We start from the raw sequence: 18,325 nt of genomic DNA on the forward strand, positions 1-18,325 counted from the left end.
CTTGAATATACGATCCGGTTATCACTTATCAATGGACTATCTATAACCACCTGGAGCTTTTATGGCGATTGCATTTGGAAATCGGTACCGAGTTCTCTTTAAAAGTAAGGAATATTATATACTTATAGAGAATTATCAGGGTTTTTTGCAATCGCCATTTTAATTCACATTTTAATCTTTAATCGCCAGCTGAAAGATTCAATCGCCTTTGGCGATTTTGGCGATCGGAAACGCTAACATAGGCATTATTATCTATGGATACACTTTTTACAAATAGAAACTGTTATAATGAATAAAAACAATCTTTTAAAATTATTTTAAAATAAAACAAAATTAATAATTAAATGACATATTCACAATAATAAGATATTGCTGATAATAAAAACAAACATCAATAAGCACAGTTATGTTTCAATTGCAAGTAATTTTATGTAATTAATAAATAAAATATGAGAACATCTAAATATGCTTATATTAAAACTTAATTAAAATGTAGAATAAAATAAAATACAAAAATAGATGAAAATAAAATACAAAAATAGAATACAGATTACTATAAAAAAAAAAAACACGAGTTACCATAACTTAATTTATTTATTTTTATCCTTTTTTTCACAGGTTTTGACCAAAAATGGTAAAACAAAATCATTTTTCAAATTAAGAAAGTATTTGTTACAAGAATTTTCTTAGGTTGAAAAACTTACTGCAAATAAACAGCTGTTTCTTTAAATGCCAACTTGAACAGACGTATTTTTAAGTCATTAGGCATTCAGAGCTACATCTAAGTTGTCGTAAATTTACGCACTTATATACGACGCTAGGAACTCCATTGTAGATTATTTGGACGCTTATATACGACACTAGGGCTGAATGGGTTAATAACTTACTGGCAGTTGAGACATTAACATCATGCAAACACTACTGCTGAGAAATGAATTACAGTATGTACACATTTCAAAATAATGACACCCTATTGTGAAAAGATGCAAGAAATTTATCAATGTTATGTCTCCTTTATGGATGGATGTTATAAACTGCACTAAATATTGACTGGTAAACTAGTACATTCTACTGAAGCCAAAGTTGCCATGGAAACAGTTTCATTGCACTGTTCATTTGATACAACAAAACACAGTTGGTACACTTGGCTCATCTAAAGATCAAACAACAGGCTCTCCAGTGCATTAGTATATGTACATGTATAATGACATAGACACAATAGCTGTATTAAATTAGATGCATTCCACTTCCTTTATGTACAGCGAATTTATGAACGAAGTCACACATATTTATTTGCATAGTTTTATAAGTAGTCTTAAACACATTTTGACTTTGGTACGATTGTTGGACAGGGAATGGGCAGTAGGGGGGGGTATAATGTGGGGTGTGGTAATTTAAAAGTTGTTTAAAAAAATGGGGGGGGGGGGGGTAGGGGGGGTGAGAGAGGGTAATAATGTGGGGTAGGGTAATTTATTAGATGTTTTAAAAAAAATTGGGGGGGGTGGGTGGGGGGGGTAGGGGAGGTGGGGGGTAGGGGGTGTGGGGGGTAGGGGGTGGGGGGTGAGAGGGGGGTATAATGTGGGGTGTGGTAATTTATAAGATGTTTAAAAAAAATTGGGGTGGGTAGGGGGGGGGGTAGGGGGGGGTGGGAGTGAGAGGGGGGTATAATGAGGGGTGTGGTAATTTATTAGATGTTTAAAAAAATTGGGGGGGGTGGGGGGTAGGGGGTGGGGGTAGGGGGGGGTGGTGAGAGGGGGTATAATGTGGGGTTTGGTAATTATAAGATGTTTAAAAAAAATTTTGGGGGGGGGGGTGAAGGGGTAGGGGGGTGAGGTGGTGCGAGGGCGGTAATAATGGTGGGGTGTGGTAATTCATATTAGATGTTAAAATATAAAAATTGGGGGGGGAGTGGGGGAGTAGGGGGGTGAGATGGGGGTTATAATGTGGGTGTGGTATTTATAAGATGTTTAAATAAAAAAATGGGGGGGAGGTGGGAGGGGGGGGGGTCGGGGGTAGGGGGTGAGAGGGTGGAAATAATGTTGGGTGGGGTAATTTATTAGATGTTTAAAAAAAAATTGGGGGGGGGTGGGTAGGGGGAAGTGAGAGGGGGGGTATAATGTGGGGTTTGGTAATTTATAAGATGTTTAAAAAAACATTTTTTTTTTGGGGGGAAGGGGGTGGGGGGGGGTAGAGGGTGTGGGGGGGTAGGGGGTGAAAGGGGGGTATAATGTGGGGTGTGGTAATTTATAAGAGGTTTAAAAAAAACTAGTGACGTGAAAATCAATAGGGGTCATCTGCGGGTCACTATCAATGTACCTATGAAGTGTCATATTCCTAGGCAAAAGCGTTCTTGAGTTATCATCCTAAAATCATTTTACTATTTCGGGTCACCATGACCTTGACTTTTGACCTTGTGACCTGAAAATCAATAGGGGTCATCTGCAAGTCATGATCAATCTGCCTATGAAGTTTCATGATCCTAGGCGTATGCGTTCTTGAGTTATCATCCGAAAACCATTTTACTATTTCGGGTCACCGTGACCTTGACCTTTGACCTAGTGACCTCAAAATCAATAGGGGTCATCTGCGAGTCATGATCAATCTACCCATGAAGTTTCATGATCCTAGGCATATGCGTTCTTGAGTTATCATTCGGAAACCATTTTACTATTTCGGGCCACCGTGACCTTGACCTTCGACCTAGTGACCTCAAAATCAATAGGGGTCATCTGCAAGTCATGATCAATCTACCCATGAAGTTTTATGATCCTAGGCGTATGCGTTCTTGAGTTATCATTCAAAAACCATTTTACTATTTCTGGTCACCGTGACCTTGACCTTTGACCTAGTGACCTCAAAATCAATAGGGGTCATCTGCGAGTCATGATCAATGTACCTATGATCCTAGGCACAAGCGTTCTTGAGTTATCGTCTGACAACCACCTGGTGCTATCAAAATGGTATAATTTGCTACTAGATTTATTAAACACTACCACCTCCATATTGTTGTCCCTAAAATGCAGAGTCTTGCTTATACAAGTATGTTTCGTCAGAGAAATGACGTCACACGAGATACGTCATAAAGTGCGTAATCAATGAATGAAAATAAAAATACGGAAAGCTGGTTTGGTAATGAGGATATAGAATAAAAAGTTTATTAGACGTTTAAACTGTACAATACGTGATATATTTGGACTCGCACACAGTTTGAAGTCATGTTGGACTCGCCTAACGGCTCGTCCAATATGACTTCAAACTGTGTGCTCGTCCAAATATATCTCCGTATTGTACAGTGAAACGTCTAATAACCTATAATTCATGTATCAACTCCATTATCCAAATGAAATTCAGATTTCTTATTTTCCCCAAATAAGAACAAGATGTGTTTGTGAAACACAATGTCCCCCTATATGATGTTTGACATTGTAGGATGACCTTGACCTTGTGAAGAATGACCTTGACCTTGACCTTTCACCACTCAAAATGTGCAGCTCCATGAGATACACATGCATGCCAAATATCAAGTTGCTATCTTCAATATTGCAAAAGTATTCATAAAATGAGCGATTTTGGCCACATATAATTGACCTCTGACCTTAAAGGATGACCTTGACCTTGACCTTTCACCACTCAAAATGTGCAGCTCCATGAGATACACATGCATGCCAAATATCAAGTTGCTATCTTCAATATTGCAAAAGTATTCATAAAATAAGCGATTTGGGCCACATATATTTGACCTCTGACCTTGAAGGATGACCTTGACCTTTCACCACTCAAAATGAGCAGCTCCATGAGATGCACATGCATGCCAAATATCAAGTTGCTATCTTCAATATTGCAAAAGTATTCATAAAATGAGCGATTTTGGCCACATATAATTGACCTCTGACCTTAAAGGATGACCTTGACTTTGTACCACTCAAAATGTGCAGCTCCATGAGATACACATGCATGCCAAATATCAAGTTGCTATCTTCAATATTGCAAAAGTATTCATAAAATGAGCGATTTTGGCCACATATATTTGACCTCTGACCTTGAAGGATGACCTTGACCTTTCACCACTCAAAATGTGCAGCTTCATGAGATACACATGCATGCCAAATATGAAGTTGCTATCTTCAATATAGCAAAAGTTATTGCAAAATGTTAAAATAAAAAAACAAGAGATTGCCAAGCAATATGGTTCCCTATCGGTGAAACTCCATCATTGTCAGTAATTTTTTATTTTTTATTATATTTGTTGCCATAGCAACCAGAATTCTTGACGTACAAACAAAATGCATAATCTCCATATTGCTATCTGTCCTGATGTTTCAAGTTTCATGAAAAAATATGAAAAACTTTTCAAGTTATCACTGGATCCAGAAAAGTGTGCCGGACTGACAGACAGACTGACAGACAGACTAACAGACAGACAGACTGACGCACAAAGGGCAAACCATAAGTTCCTTCCGGTTTCACCGATAGGGGACAATAATGTTATTTGCAAACCGAAGATTAATGGCATATCATTTCCATGCATGTTTGTTAAATATAAACAAAGTGGATTGAAAACAATATTTAAATTGGAAATATCTGCTTATTATGCAGAGTTATTGTAAGTAATTGGTTTTATTCATTCCAAAGAAATGATGGGTCCATTACATGCCTCCCATATGTTGAATGTGCGTGGGTACTGGTAATAAAAAATCTTCAACAACATTTGAAATTACAAAATTATGTGAACACAAAAAAGTACCCCCTGTATTTTTATAAATACTATTTGGAAACAATTAAAAATTAACAGCATTCACATTAATGGTGTACTGCAACACATAGCATGCATGTTTGACAAAATTTAACAGCTGTGTTAAAAAAATTGTAGATGTTTTCTGGTTATCGCTTCTCTAAGGCTCTTGGTCCTGCAGGGATTTTATTGCTATTTAAAAAAGGCTGTGAAAAATCTTAAAGCAAACAGACCCAATCCAAAACTGATTTTTTTTTAAATCATAGACCAATGTTCTTTTTAAAAACAATCCCCATCCCTCCCCCCCCCCCAAAAAAAAACAAACAACAACATCAAAATGACAAAACAATCTCTTCTTTTTTTTTTGGGAGGGGGGGGGGAGAAAAGCTTAATGATTATTATATCTCATAATCTCTTCTCATAATGTATATGATTTTATTCCTAATTTGAATAATTAATAAGTTATTGTAAATTAGTTTTTCCCAAATCAGTGGACTTCAAGCAAAACTTGAATTTTTGCTGGGAAATGGCCTGTTCCTATTTTTTGGATAAAAAATCCCAATTTAGTCCATTTTGACGATTGAAAGTTCCAAATTTGCCTTTTTCTTGATTTTAAAAATCCCAATTTGACTAGACTCATTTTCCAAAAATGGCTAGGAAAACCCCTGTTCTGTGTTGCACCAGTACTCAAAAGCGCATGCTGATCAAATGTGGACACAAATTTTCTCACATTCTAGCCATTATACGTTTTTTCGGCGTAAGCTGCATAAGCCAGCTTTTCACCCTGACTTGACCTTTGTTAGTGTCCAATAAAATTCAAATAAAATTTCCCGCGGCTAGGTACGAATGAATACACTACATTTATTCCATTGGCTGATTTGAGTATACCACCAGAACATTGGAAACATATCCGCGTCTTTGTACCACTGTTTTACTGTATGAAACAATTTTATCTCTAATGAAAAGGCTTAATAGATAGAACAGTTTTACACTCAATTCTCGACATCAATACAGTTTGTGCGTACACCTTTTATTTTCAGAGTATTACCAGCGCAAAAGCGTTTATACTTAAAAGGCTATGTTCTCATATTTAGTACTTACTTCCATATTCCTGTCAACATGTTAACATGTAAAAGTATAAAGAGCAGTGGAAGCGAGGCCTCACTTTAAAGAATTGCATTTCAACCCGCGAGGTTTCGGGTCAAGTCGTGGACATTCAGAGTTTATATACAGGTCATCACCGGAGTTCGCGGTCAGTAAAATAATCGTTATATAATAAAGACGCTATCCGTGAACTAGGTTTCCTGGAATTTTCTTTAGACCAGAAATATGTTAAAAGAAGATATTCAGCAATATAATTATGGTATGTCAATAATAGATTCTTAATGTGTTTTCAACAATACAATGATAAATATTATTTTTAATAAATTTAACAATAATTATTTCAACATATTGCCTAATGTACTAAAGTGATATTATGAGCATGTAACAGTTTATAGGTGTCTATCGCAACCGTTGATTATTTTTGATGTTTCTACTTCATATACACTTATAGTAATTAATGCAGAATCAACATACTAAAACAATATACCAGAAAGAGAAAAATAATGCATTTGAATATTAACCGTACTTTCGTTTGACAACTGATCGTGCGTTTACGAGTTGAACCTAAATTTAGTTTTAGTGCAGATTTGTTCATACGACACAAAGACACAATATTGTTTTACGGATCATTTCGGCTTACAGGACTGGGTGGGTCACGTAAGAATATCGAATATAAAATATATTTTTATAAACAACTGGTAGCAAGGTGAGTTGCAGATAATTGATCAGTAACCACATTTTAACTAACTATTTTGACCTGTTAATTCTTTTCAGCTCAATTCAACAGTGCAAAATGCCCATAATATCACTTTAAGCATGAGCACGATGATTCTCGATACTGTTAATAATCGAATCAAATAGCAATGCCCGACAGACCACTAAAACAGGTTTGTTCTCGTGTGGCCGGTTGACTCATATGTTTAAATTTCACATCCATTCTTCCTTTGGTTTTCTGTTTTGTATCTATAGGTTTATGACCAGCAATATCTTATAATGTAAAATAAGCAGCGAAAACTCCCCGTAACATCCCGTACTGCGTGTGATGCAGCTAAGAACTGCACAGAAAAAGACATTCGCTATCCTTGATCTCATTCATTAAACTATTTACGCCGTATATCTTTTTTAAAGATATTTCTTGTTTAAGTTACAAGCAACACAAGTTCAAAGAAAAAGATTAACAGACAACCCACAGCTCCAAAGATCTCCAATAAATCTGTTTCACAATCTCCAATAAATCAAGTTCACATTCACATGGCATGAAAGTTGAAAATGTCTGATAACCTTAATAATGTTTGCTGGATGTCCTGAAATTTAGCCAATAAGAAACGATTTAAAATAACGTAAAGTTCTTCTCATCCTACTTCAAAAGATCAAGCTAATAATACACAAATCACACTGATTTTAAATTTGACAGAAATTTTATTACTAAAAGTTGAAATTCCTTGTCAGTAGGAAAGCCTTCTTTTGTTATTATGTTTTCTCAAGTCACCAGATGCAGATGTATTACACCGAGTCTATAGAAAGAAATGAGTTTGGGCATGAAATATTTAAGAATTGGTTCTTGAAAGTTCCCTAAATGAGTGCACTGAGTTATCCCATGACTCCTTTTAAATACCGGTTGTATATCTGGTCCTAATAGAAGGCATCTACACATGATAATAAATTGCAAAAAAATAATATGCTCTTTAAATAGATAAACACTATGACAAAATATTCTTAGAAGTATGTTATTGGAAATTGCCAGATACAAATGTGCTAAGAGAAATGAGTTATGGTATTTACAATTAAGCCCTAACTGGCAAATCAGCCTTCATTGATAAGCACTGCTAAAATGTTATGATTGGTCCAAGCATCATCAGCAGCAAATGATCAAAATTACTGTGTCTATGTATAATTTTAATTGAATGATTATACAATATATTGATCAATTTAAACTTCATCAAAAAAACATAATGTGGTAAAACATCTTTAAACATTGCTTTGCACGTGTTTTTTAAACACTGATTGTTAGTTTTCACAATCATGACCGACATTGATATAATTATGTGCTTTGAAAGCAGTGTTGGAAATTCGCACTAGTCTGATAGCCCGGGCTAGTTTATCTCATTTCGGGCTACTGAATTTCCCTTGGTACTAGCCCGATCGGGCTAGTGATTTTTCCAACTTTTGAAAATTAAAAATGCTAAAAAAGATTATTTTCATCCATCGTTTATTTAGCGTGATATTGCTTTGACTCACCTTCCCGATTATGTTGACATGACGAGAGTTTGAATGACGATTTTTCTTTTTGACAACGTGCTGTACAATTCTACGAATGTTGTTAATGTCCGCCATCTTGAGTTTTTTAATTATCTATTGGCGAATTAAAGCATTGCATTATCATATTTTAAAAGAATATGTCAACCAAATTATAAATTGATTGCATATTTGCTTGGTTACTTTTGATTGGTTTTCATTTGCGGTAGTCAAACGATAGTTCTATGCATATTGTATTTCACGTGCAAAAGACGTATCTCAATATGTTTTCCGACAGTCGTTTTCGGATACGGTTTTATCCGTCAATTTTTATATATTTTCGACTTTCGTGATAAAAAAATATAGAATGATGAATACACATGTGGTATTACATATGGTCTTGTTGATAACTTTTGCATTGTACTCCCCAGAATTGGACCTAGAAAGACTTTAAAAAAGAACAATAAGCTAGGGTGAGTGGACTCGGCCCTCTATTCTCTTTATCCTACGGCCTCAGACTCTCGGTTTAATTTTTTGGATTTCAAATTTGGGACAATTGACACCTAAAAATAATTTACAGACAGGATATAAACCTTTGCATGTTGACAGGGCTAAAGATAACAAGCGTTCTTGCCTTAATACGCAATTAAAATAACCGAAATCATAATTAAGTTCAAACTTAAGCGTATAAAAACGCAAATACAAAATGCATAATGTAATTCGGCTTCCAATCCGTGCGTAAATGTATGCAATTTGCTTAAACTACAGGCGTCGTATAGACTGGTTATCTTAATTGAAACACCATTGTTCTGTGATTAAAATCAAGTCACTAAAATTCCGTTTTTGTAAGAACATTTTTCCGCGAGTTTCCCAATTATTTTGAAAGACAAGGGACAAAATTGTCACAAAACCAGGCTTTCATTGTGAAAAAAAAATCTGATAAAGGGAGAAAACTCAAACTGAACTTTTGAACTGAACAAACAAAATTAACCCCCTTTGTAAGTTTTTTTTTTTTTTTAATCTATTTTTAGTCGTGGCGACCTTGACATTGGAGATATTGACGTGATTCTTTCGTGCGACACACCGTCCCATGATGGTGAACAAATGTGCCAAATGATTTAAAATCTCACAATGAATGACAAAGTTATGGCCAGGACAAGCTCATTTATGGCCATTTTTGACCTTTGAACTCAAAGTGTGACCTTGACCTTGGAGATATCGACGTAATTATTTCGCGCGACACACCGTCCAATGATGGTGAACAAATGTGCCAAATGATTTTAAAATCTGACAATGAACGACATAGTTATGGCCCGGACAAGCTTGTTCCGCCCGCCCGCCAGCCAGCCAGCCCGCCAGCATTCGCCAATCTAATAACCAGTTTTTTCCTTCGGAAAACCTGGTTAAAAAACAGTGACCATGTGTGTCCCTATACATTCGCATTTCTGGGTTCAATGTTCCCAAGTGTGATATCGCATGCAACATTGTTCTGACAATTTCTACCAATGATTTAATGTTTGTCAATTTATAGAGTACTTATTAACGTCTGCTATTATATTTCTTGGATGCAGTGTGTGCTTCCAAAGGGGCCACTTTTCCAGTTTATATTAACTTTCATAACAGTAGTCCGTACTGTGTGGCGGCCGTATAAAGTCGCCCCATGCTTCGATTCAGTGTTGTAATAGTTTTCTGGTCCTTTGGGATCATGTAGTGTATACAATTATTGTTATAATAGACGCTTAAGCCGGTGATAGCAGGGGTTAACGTAAGAAATTGACACTCACTTGCCCGGGGGTTAAGTTACTTTGAACATCTACTTGCCCTCATTAAAAACTGGTTGCCCTATTTTGAAGTCAATTTTTATTGTCATTTGATCTTTAAAGCATTAATTCACATGCATTATTATGCTAGATTTAATTTCAGCTATATTCAATGTATCAAAAATAAAATTATAATCGTTTTTATAATATAAAGTTGTCAACAAAACAAAATCTGGACAGTTTTATTTCATTGGATAGTCACTATTGAATACATTACATATGAAGAGTTAATTACCATTAAAATTTTAAAACTGTATACTTGTCACTTGACTATATTTATCCAAATTATGGCATGGATTAAAAGGGGGAGGGTTTAAAATAGTACTGTGAAAATGATTGTTCAGAATTTGTTTTGTCACTATTATTTTGAGCCTCATCCTTTTTTACATTCATGTAGTGTGACTGTGAATCCTCATGTGCTTAAACAGAATATTTTCGAAAAAAAAATTGAACCTGTTACGAAACTACCGTTGTTTTCAAATTTGAGACAAATCTTTCATTTCATCAATCGCGCCATGGAAGCCATGGAAATTCATCAAGCCACAATATTTGAAAGTTTCGCTTTCGTGATTCATTTTCATATTTTCTCTTCCTTTCTTTTTTGGTTGTTTTGGTTTGTTCCTTTGAGTGTTTTGAGTTACTTTTATTAAAAATAGAAAAGATCGCCTGGACGCTACCGTCCGCCATGTTTAAATGTCTGCCGAGTAGAACTTGTTTTGTGCTTTTAAATTGGCTTATACAACGCAAGCAACCAATCAAATCTCGTTTTACTTGTACTTGATAAAAAAATATATTGACCCAAAGAAAATAAATAGATACAAGGGGAAAAGTCGAAAAAATACTGCAATTATGCGAATACGAAACGGACTTGCCTGGCGGACTATCTACTTTGAAAAATCACTCGCCCGCGACAATTTTAACCCGGCACGGGCAAGCGGGCGTCCGCTTAAAAAAAGCCCTGGGTGCTAGGGGGTTGAGTGATGTAGCCTTTTCCATTTCCACTCATGAACAGACCCAATCAAACCGGGTCTGCTATTATGTTAAAGTCTTGAATGCAGTGTGTGCTTCCAAAGGATATTAAAAACATTCTCGGGTAAGATTGATTGTTCAGATAATTACAATTCGTCAGGTTCTTATGATTTCTTATCGTTTTCAAGGCCGATTTGTCGTTTGTCAACTGAAACTAACAAAAACTCTGCCAAAGTGGTTTGTTTTCGGCTATGCCTTTTATTTCGGATATAAACATATTCTTTGACAAATCGGGTAGGCAGATCAGCAGAATCGACTGCAATAACAAATGTATTAACTCTCAGAACATACATTAAAGTCAGTTGCATGTTCTAAATTACCCAATTGAATTTTAAATCAGGCCGTGAGGGAGTGAAATACGCAATTAAACTCAGAAACAGGTGATGAAAATTTTGTTTAAAACTCTATTGAATATACGAAAAACGCAATTGTGGACAAAACAGGGGGTAATAACCCAATATACCCCAAAAGTAATCTAAAGCCTTGTTGACTGCAGGTTAGGTATTAATTGACGAGTACCTTAATACATAACAAGGGCTGTTTGTAAAACATGCATGCCCCCCATATGGGCTCTCAGTTGTAGTGACAGCCATTTTGTAAATATGTTTTTTGTCACTGTGACCTTGACCTTTGACCTAGTGACCTGAAAATCAATAGGGTCCATCTGCCAGTCATGATCAATGTACCTATGAAGTTTCATGATCCTAGGCATAAGCGTTCTTGATTTATCATCCGGAAACCATTTTACTATTTCGGGTCACCGTGACCTTGACCTTTGACCTAGTGACCTCAAAATCAATAGGGGTCATTTGCAAGTCATGATCAATGTACCTATGAAGTTTCATGATCCTAGGCATAAGCGTTCTTGAGTTATCATCCGGAAACCATTTTACTATTTCGGGTCACCTTGACCTTTGACCTTGTGACCTGAAAATCAATAGGGGTCATCTGCGAGTCATGATCAATCTACCTATCAAGTTTCATGATCCTAGGCATAAGCGTTCTTGAGTTATCATCCGGAAACCATTTTAATATTTCGGGTCACCGTGACCTTGACCTTTGACCTAGTGACCTCAAAATCAATAGGGGTCATCTGCGAGTCATGGTCAATCTACCTATCAAGTTTCATGATCCTAGGCATAAGCGTTCTTGAGTTATCATCCGGAAACCATTTTACTATTTCGGGTCACCGTGACCTTGACCTTTGACCTAGTGACCTGAAAATCAATAGGGGTCATCTGCAAGTCATGATTAATCTACCTATCAAGTTTCATGATCCTAGGCCTAAGCGTTCTTGAGTTATCATCCGGAAACCACCTGGTGGACGGACCGACCGACCTACATGTGCAAAGCAATATACCCCCTCTTCTTCGAAGGGGGGCATAAATATTATAATCGTATCGAGTCATTGAAATATTATAATAACATTTCAAGTAAATTGGGATGAACTGTTATTTGCAATCCTTATTTATTACACCCTACCTGCAATAAAAACTATCCAGAACTGTCAAAAATATAAACTTCTTTTAAAAACATGTGATAAACAATTCAGGCTAGTATACTTTGGTTCGGGCTATTGAAAAATTTCATCTGGTAGCCCGAACGGGCTAGTGGTTTCAAAAGTGAAATTCGCACACTGCTTTGTCGGTCGCATGGGTGTTAATTTTTTTCCAAAGAATAAATAACTTTTTTTTTTGTAAACACAAAAAACACACACCATGCAGGCACATGAGGGATGTCTGGGTTTTTTCATGCGCAAAATTTTATTCCATGTTCATCTGATTCAACCAAACACTCCCTTTCCCATTTATTCTTTACTTCCTATCCTGGCACGTTTGTGATCAAATTCGGTTCAAGAAACATTTTGTATTTGTGTTTTTTTCGAAAAGTTAACTTTTTTTATGTTAAATGATTTGACAATGTCTTAAATGATTATCTCCCTTTACTTTTCTGACTGATTATAAAGTGAAGAACAATTACTCTTTCAGGCACTTGCAAAAATGCTGCTCTTTCAACAAAACACATTCGGCAATATCAATAACTAAGTGTCTATTTTTATTTCCGTTTTTTTTTCTTGATAAACGTTTCTTGTTGCTTACAGAGGGTCGTCCCCCCCCAATCATCTCATCGAAATAAATTACGAAAATGACCTTTTGGTGCCTTGAAAAAACGGAATTCTGGCGCAAACCGGAAAACTTTCAACCGTGCATTCAGATGGATGCTCATTAACATGAGCAGTAACAATTTATTGTTGTGCTCAACAATAATTGAACCAGTGTCCGACAAATCCATTGCCCGGAGCCCGGGGGCTACCGAAATTTTTCATTGGGCTACTGAAATTTTCCAGCTGACGCCCGCCGGGATACTATAAATCTATAAGAGCGGTAGCCCGGTTTATTGACAGACATACGTAGAATAAACACGCTGACCATGTGTTTGTACACTGTGTATTGCTTATAATCCGATAACAAAGTGCAATCAATTATCTAATCAGTCACCGATCACTTGCGGTAATGTCTTAAACAGTAACAGTGTATTTTAATCATCCAATCAGAATCAACATTTGTCGTATGCTAATAATATAATGCGAGCCGGTTGGATAGTTGGCGCACAACAGGTCGAACCTCAAAGACCTCGTGAAGAGGCCGGTAGGACCTGTAAATAAACTCTGATTCAAAAAAAAAAAAAAAAAAAAAAAAAAAAAAAAATAGTTGGCGCACATGCAGGTCGGACCTCAAAGACCTCGTGAAGAGGCCGGTAGGACCTGTAAATAAACTCTGATTAAAAAAAAAAGTTGGCGCACATGATGCAACATCATTTCGCAGTTTGGAATTTTTTGTTAACCGCAACAATGAGTAATAGCGACAACGTTTTTGATGTCGTTAAATATCCAAGTGCGCCAAACATTAAATAAATCAAAACAATAGCGGATTCTTCAAAACGGTAACGAAACCGAAAATGAATATTAATGACAACTTTGTGAACGCGGTTTACACCTGCTAATTAGTTTGCATTGTCAATTATTAATTGGATTAATCGACTGTTAATCAATAATCCCATATATGCCCGATCTATATTTTTTAAACCAAATTATGGGTGGGTAATATAGACGATAAGAGTCATAAACACAAACGTTTGAAATTTTCTTAAATGTCAAATGAATTTCGGCATAAAAAAAAATATGGTTCTATTTAAAGATATGATGAAATAAGCTCCCAATCAGGACCGTTGTATTGCAACATGCGTAAATAACCTGCCACGGTTTGCACGCGTTGTGTACAGCTATTTTAGGTTACAAAATTCTACATGTAAGAAATGAATTTCTTTGTCCTGATAAAAAGCGCGCGAAAATTGGCGTTGGTGTATTTATTTGTAAATAAAAATTTCGTAGCGGGTACAGCATTGAGATAATTTAATTTCCATTAAAAGTTTCGTTGTGAATTTCAACTAAAGTACCGGGGTATCTCGCGAATTATTTAGCATTGACATTTTCTCTTAATAAAATATCATGTAAACACGTTGTATCGTTACCGTTACGCTGTATCAGTTCCTTCATTATTGTATTGTATACTGACTGCACACAAGTGTCGTAACATACGGATGCATTACGTAAATTCGGACAGTACTTAAAGTCGGACACAAGTAAATAAATGATTTAATACTCTTGATTTCTTGAAACTCGGTATTTGTTGTTAAAAAGGGCAATTGCATTGATTAACACCATACGAGTCAATCGTATTGATCATCTAAACGCTTTATTTACGTTTACGACTTAACGTGCTGTCCGAATTTAAGTACACATACATGTGCACATACATGTAATATCTACATGTAGTATAGGATTTTCTTTGGTACATTTACATTTAAGTACACGGTGCCTGTACTGTAACATTAATTTACGATATTGACTGTGTACATCAGATTACTTGCTGTTTTATGTATATGTATGTATACATATTATGTATATGTATGTATACATATTATGTATATGTAAATGAAGAAATAAAATAAAGATGAAAACCTGCCTCTTATCATTTTGTAGGAAAATTTTATGGGCTACCAAATATTTTTATTGGTAGCCCAGTGGGCTACCTGAAAAATAAGAAATTTGTCGGACACTGTTGAACAAAGTTTTTTTTAAACAAAATATTAGAAAAATATTTATATAGACAGGTTTACAAGTTAACGCAAGATGGGTGATTGGATAGATTTTGCAGGCTGGTCTGGCCGCATATTGCATAAGACACATTTTAATTTGTTAATTGTTAAGACCGGGTACAAAATAATTGAACAACCACTTCAGAACAGTTCAATTTCCAGAATGTTTAAATAAATCTAAAGTTTTAAAAGTTTAAGAATTGGTAATTGCCCTGCTACCTACCTCTGTATTCCATCGAACATTTCGTTAACAAACCTTTCCAATCATAGCCCTGAAACATGGTCTTGCTCCTGGATACAGTCTCACCATGTTTTTTGAAGATCGTTCATTGTTTCTGAACACGTGATGGGATGTTCTTCAAAAAAGTCAGCTTCATTTACAATCTAAAAAAAACAAAAACAATTCATGAACATTAATTACTTTCCGATTTACTTTTCTGTTATAAGTATACTAGAGTTATTAATGATTACAGCAGACAAATTTAAAGATGTCTCAAAAGTTGTAGACAAATTCAGATTTAGTCACCTTGCTTTGACAATACTTTTATACTCATATACATGTGTAAACATATTTTAATGGTGAGTTCTTTATTTGTTCAAATTGTTCATCTTACAAATCGTATTCTTTTTTTTTCTAAAAACAATTTTCAAATTCAACAAAACTGGCAGTTTATACACAAGTTCTGCTACAAGTAGAATAATCAACTTTCTGGATCAAGGTTTTCACAATATGTTAAAAGTATTCATATTGATCCTGTTGAAAAACAATGCCTCTGTTTTAAAAAGCTGCTTATTAATCAAGAATAAATACAATTTTATGGAAACATTATTGTGACAAGGACATTCTGAATGTTAAAGATATTATTAAAGAAGATGAACAGACTTTTTACTTAAGAAACCTACACATGAATATTAATAAGCCAATAAACTTTTAACATATTGATGTTATAATTACAAAAGGTTCTTTGTTACATACATCGTCTGATTAAAATTTTTGAAACAGGAAAATAATACTGTACACTCATAACAAATTTTGTCGACCTTTTTAATCTGTGATTTGTTTTGTTTTATATTTTAGAGCCTGTGCCTTTTGGATTGGGAAAGAACGTGATAAGTCATGAAATTGGAAAAAATGAAACTATTAATATTATCGGTCTTGGCATTAATTTTTTTAGACACTAGCCTGGTCGGGCTACCATGTCTTTTTGACGATTTTCCAATTGTAACTAGCCTGAATAAAAGTTATAATTCTGTAACATTTGTTACTCTAGCTATGTTTCTATTGAAAAAACATAAAACAACAAGGCTATTGTCAAGCAATATGGTCCCCTACCGGCTCCACCATTGTCAGAAATTCCACAATTTTCAGTAAAAAAATTAATTTGGTTGCCATAGCAACCACAATTTTTTACGTAGGAACAAAATGAAATGACGTGCATAATGTCCATATTGCCATCTATCCATGTTGCAATTTTCATGAAAAAATATTAAGAACTTAAAGTTATCGCAGGATCCACAAAAGTGTGACAGACAGGCTCACAGACAGACTCACAGACGCACAAAGCGCAAACCATAAGTCCCCTCCGGCGAAACTGGTAGGGGACAATAACGAGAGCACCGCCTTGCGGGTGCAGATCGCACATCTTTTTTCTTTTTAAAGGTGAAGGGACTCTCAATTTCAATCACAAAAGAGGGAGGGGTGGAGTGAAGAGGGGTGTATAGTGTGGGGGTGTGGACATTTATTATATTATCTTTCAAAAATGCAGAAAAAAAATGCAAAAAAAAATAATTCGGGGGTGGGGGGGGGAGACGGGGGGGGTGGGGGGGGAGGGGATTCTTGGGTGCGATCGTTGGACGGTATTTCAAAAATAAAATAATAAAAATAAAAAATTTGTGTTTTTTAACCGTTTAAAAAAAAAATTGGGGGGTGGGGTGGGGGAGGGTATAGTGCGAGGTTGTGGTGGTCATTTGTGAGATGATCTTTAAAAAAAAAAAATCGGGGGGAGGGGGGGGGAGGGCACGGGGATGGTTTGGGTGGAGTCTATTGTGGTATGTCAGGTAAGAGTAGTTTTGTCAAAGTATCAATCAAATCTAATCATAAATAAATAAGTTATGGCAATTTTAGCAAAATTTAATAATTTGACCTTGAGAGTCAAGGTCATTCAAATGTCAACTTGCCAGGTACAGTAACCTCGTGATAGCATGAAAGTATTTGAAGTTTGAAAGCAAAAGCCTTGATACTTTAGAAGTAAAGGGGATCGAAACACAAAATTTAACCATATATTCAAAGTTACTAAGTCAAAAAAGGGCCATAATTCCGTAAAAATGACAACCAGAGTTATGCAACTTGTCCTTTTACTGTACCCTTATGAAAGTTTGCAAGTGTTCCAAGTATGAAAGCAATATCTATGATAGTTTAGGGGTAAAGTGGACCAAAACACAAAACTTAACCAAATTTTCAATTTTCTAAGTATAAAGGGCTCATAATTCCGTCCAAATGCCAGTCAGAGTTACATAACTTTGCCTGCACAGTCCCCTTATAATAGTTAATAAGTGTTGCAAGTATGAAAGCAATAGCTTTGATACTGTATGAATAAAGTGGACCTTAACACAAAACTTAACCAAATTTTCAATTTTATAAGAATAAAAAGGGCACATATTTCTGTCAAAATGCCAGTCAGAGTTACATTACTTTGCCTGCACAGTCCCCTTATGATAGTTAGTAAGTGTTGCAAGTATGAAAGCAATAGCTTTGATACTTAAGGAATAAAATGGACCTAAACACAAAACTTAACCAAAATTTTCAATTTTCTAAGTATAAAAAGGGCACATAATTCTGTAAAAATGCATGCCAGAGTTATCTAACTTTGCCTGCCCAGTCCCCTCATGATAGTAAGTAAGTGTACCAAGTTTGAATGCAATAGCATTGATATTTTCTGAGAAAAGTGGACCTAAACGCAAAACTTAACCGGACGCCAACGCCGACGCCAAGGTGATGACAATTGCTCATTTTTTTTTCTTCAAAAAATAGATGAGCTAAAAATGAAACAAATATACACTTGATTCTGTTTTTATTCAAAGTTAATGTCTGACAAAAAATTTAACACAAGGTGTCCAGACATCTCCATTCCATCATGATAATTGTCCGAGTCACTGACATCCAGGTCTGACATATCAGGTATGCTCTTAAAGGCGGCCTGAAACAAAAGTTAAAACATGATATAAATTTTCCACACAAATATCAGAA

General features: G+C 35.6%; 1 protein-coding gene across 2 annotated transcripts in view; it reads right to left on the bottom strand.

The window, feature by feature from the left end:
* LOC127866664 (uncharacterized) overlaps positions 1–15,456 on the bottom strand; it is a 103,942-nt gene extending 88,486 nt beyond the window's left edge. For both annotated transcript variants that reach the window (XM_052407389.1, XM_052407388.1), the window contains exon 1: positions 15,302–15,456. In XM_052407389.1, coding sequence (XP_052263349.1) covers positions 15,302–15,321 — 20 coding nt within the window. In that variant the 5' untranslated portion in view covers positions 15,322–15,456. The remainder of the gene's footprint in view (positions 1–15,301) is intronic.
* Positions 15,457–18,325: the final 2,869 nt, after the last annotated feature.

This window comes from Dreissena polymorpha, chromosome 2, assembly GCF_020536995.1.
Source record: "Dreissena polymorpha isolate Duluth1 chromosome 2, UMN_Dpol_1.0, whole genome shotgun sequence".
Lineage (NCBI taxonomy): Eukaryota > Metazoa > Mollusca > Bivalvia > Myida > Dreissenidae > Dreissena > Dreissena polymorpha.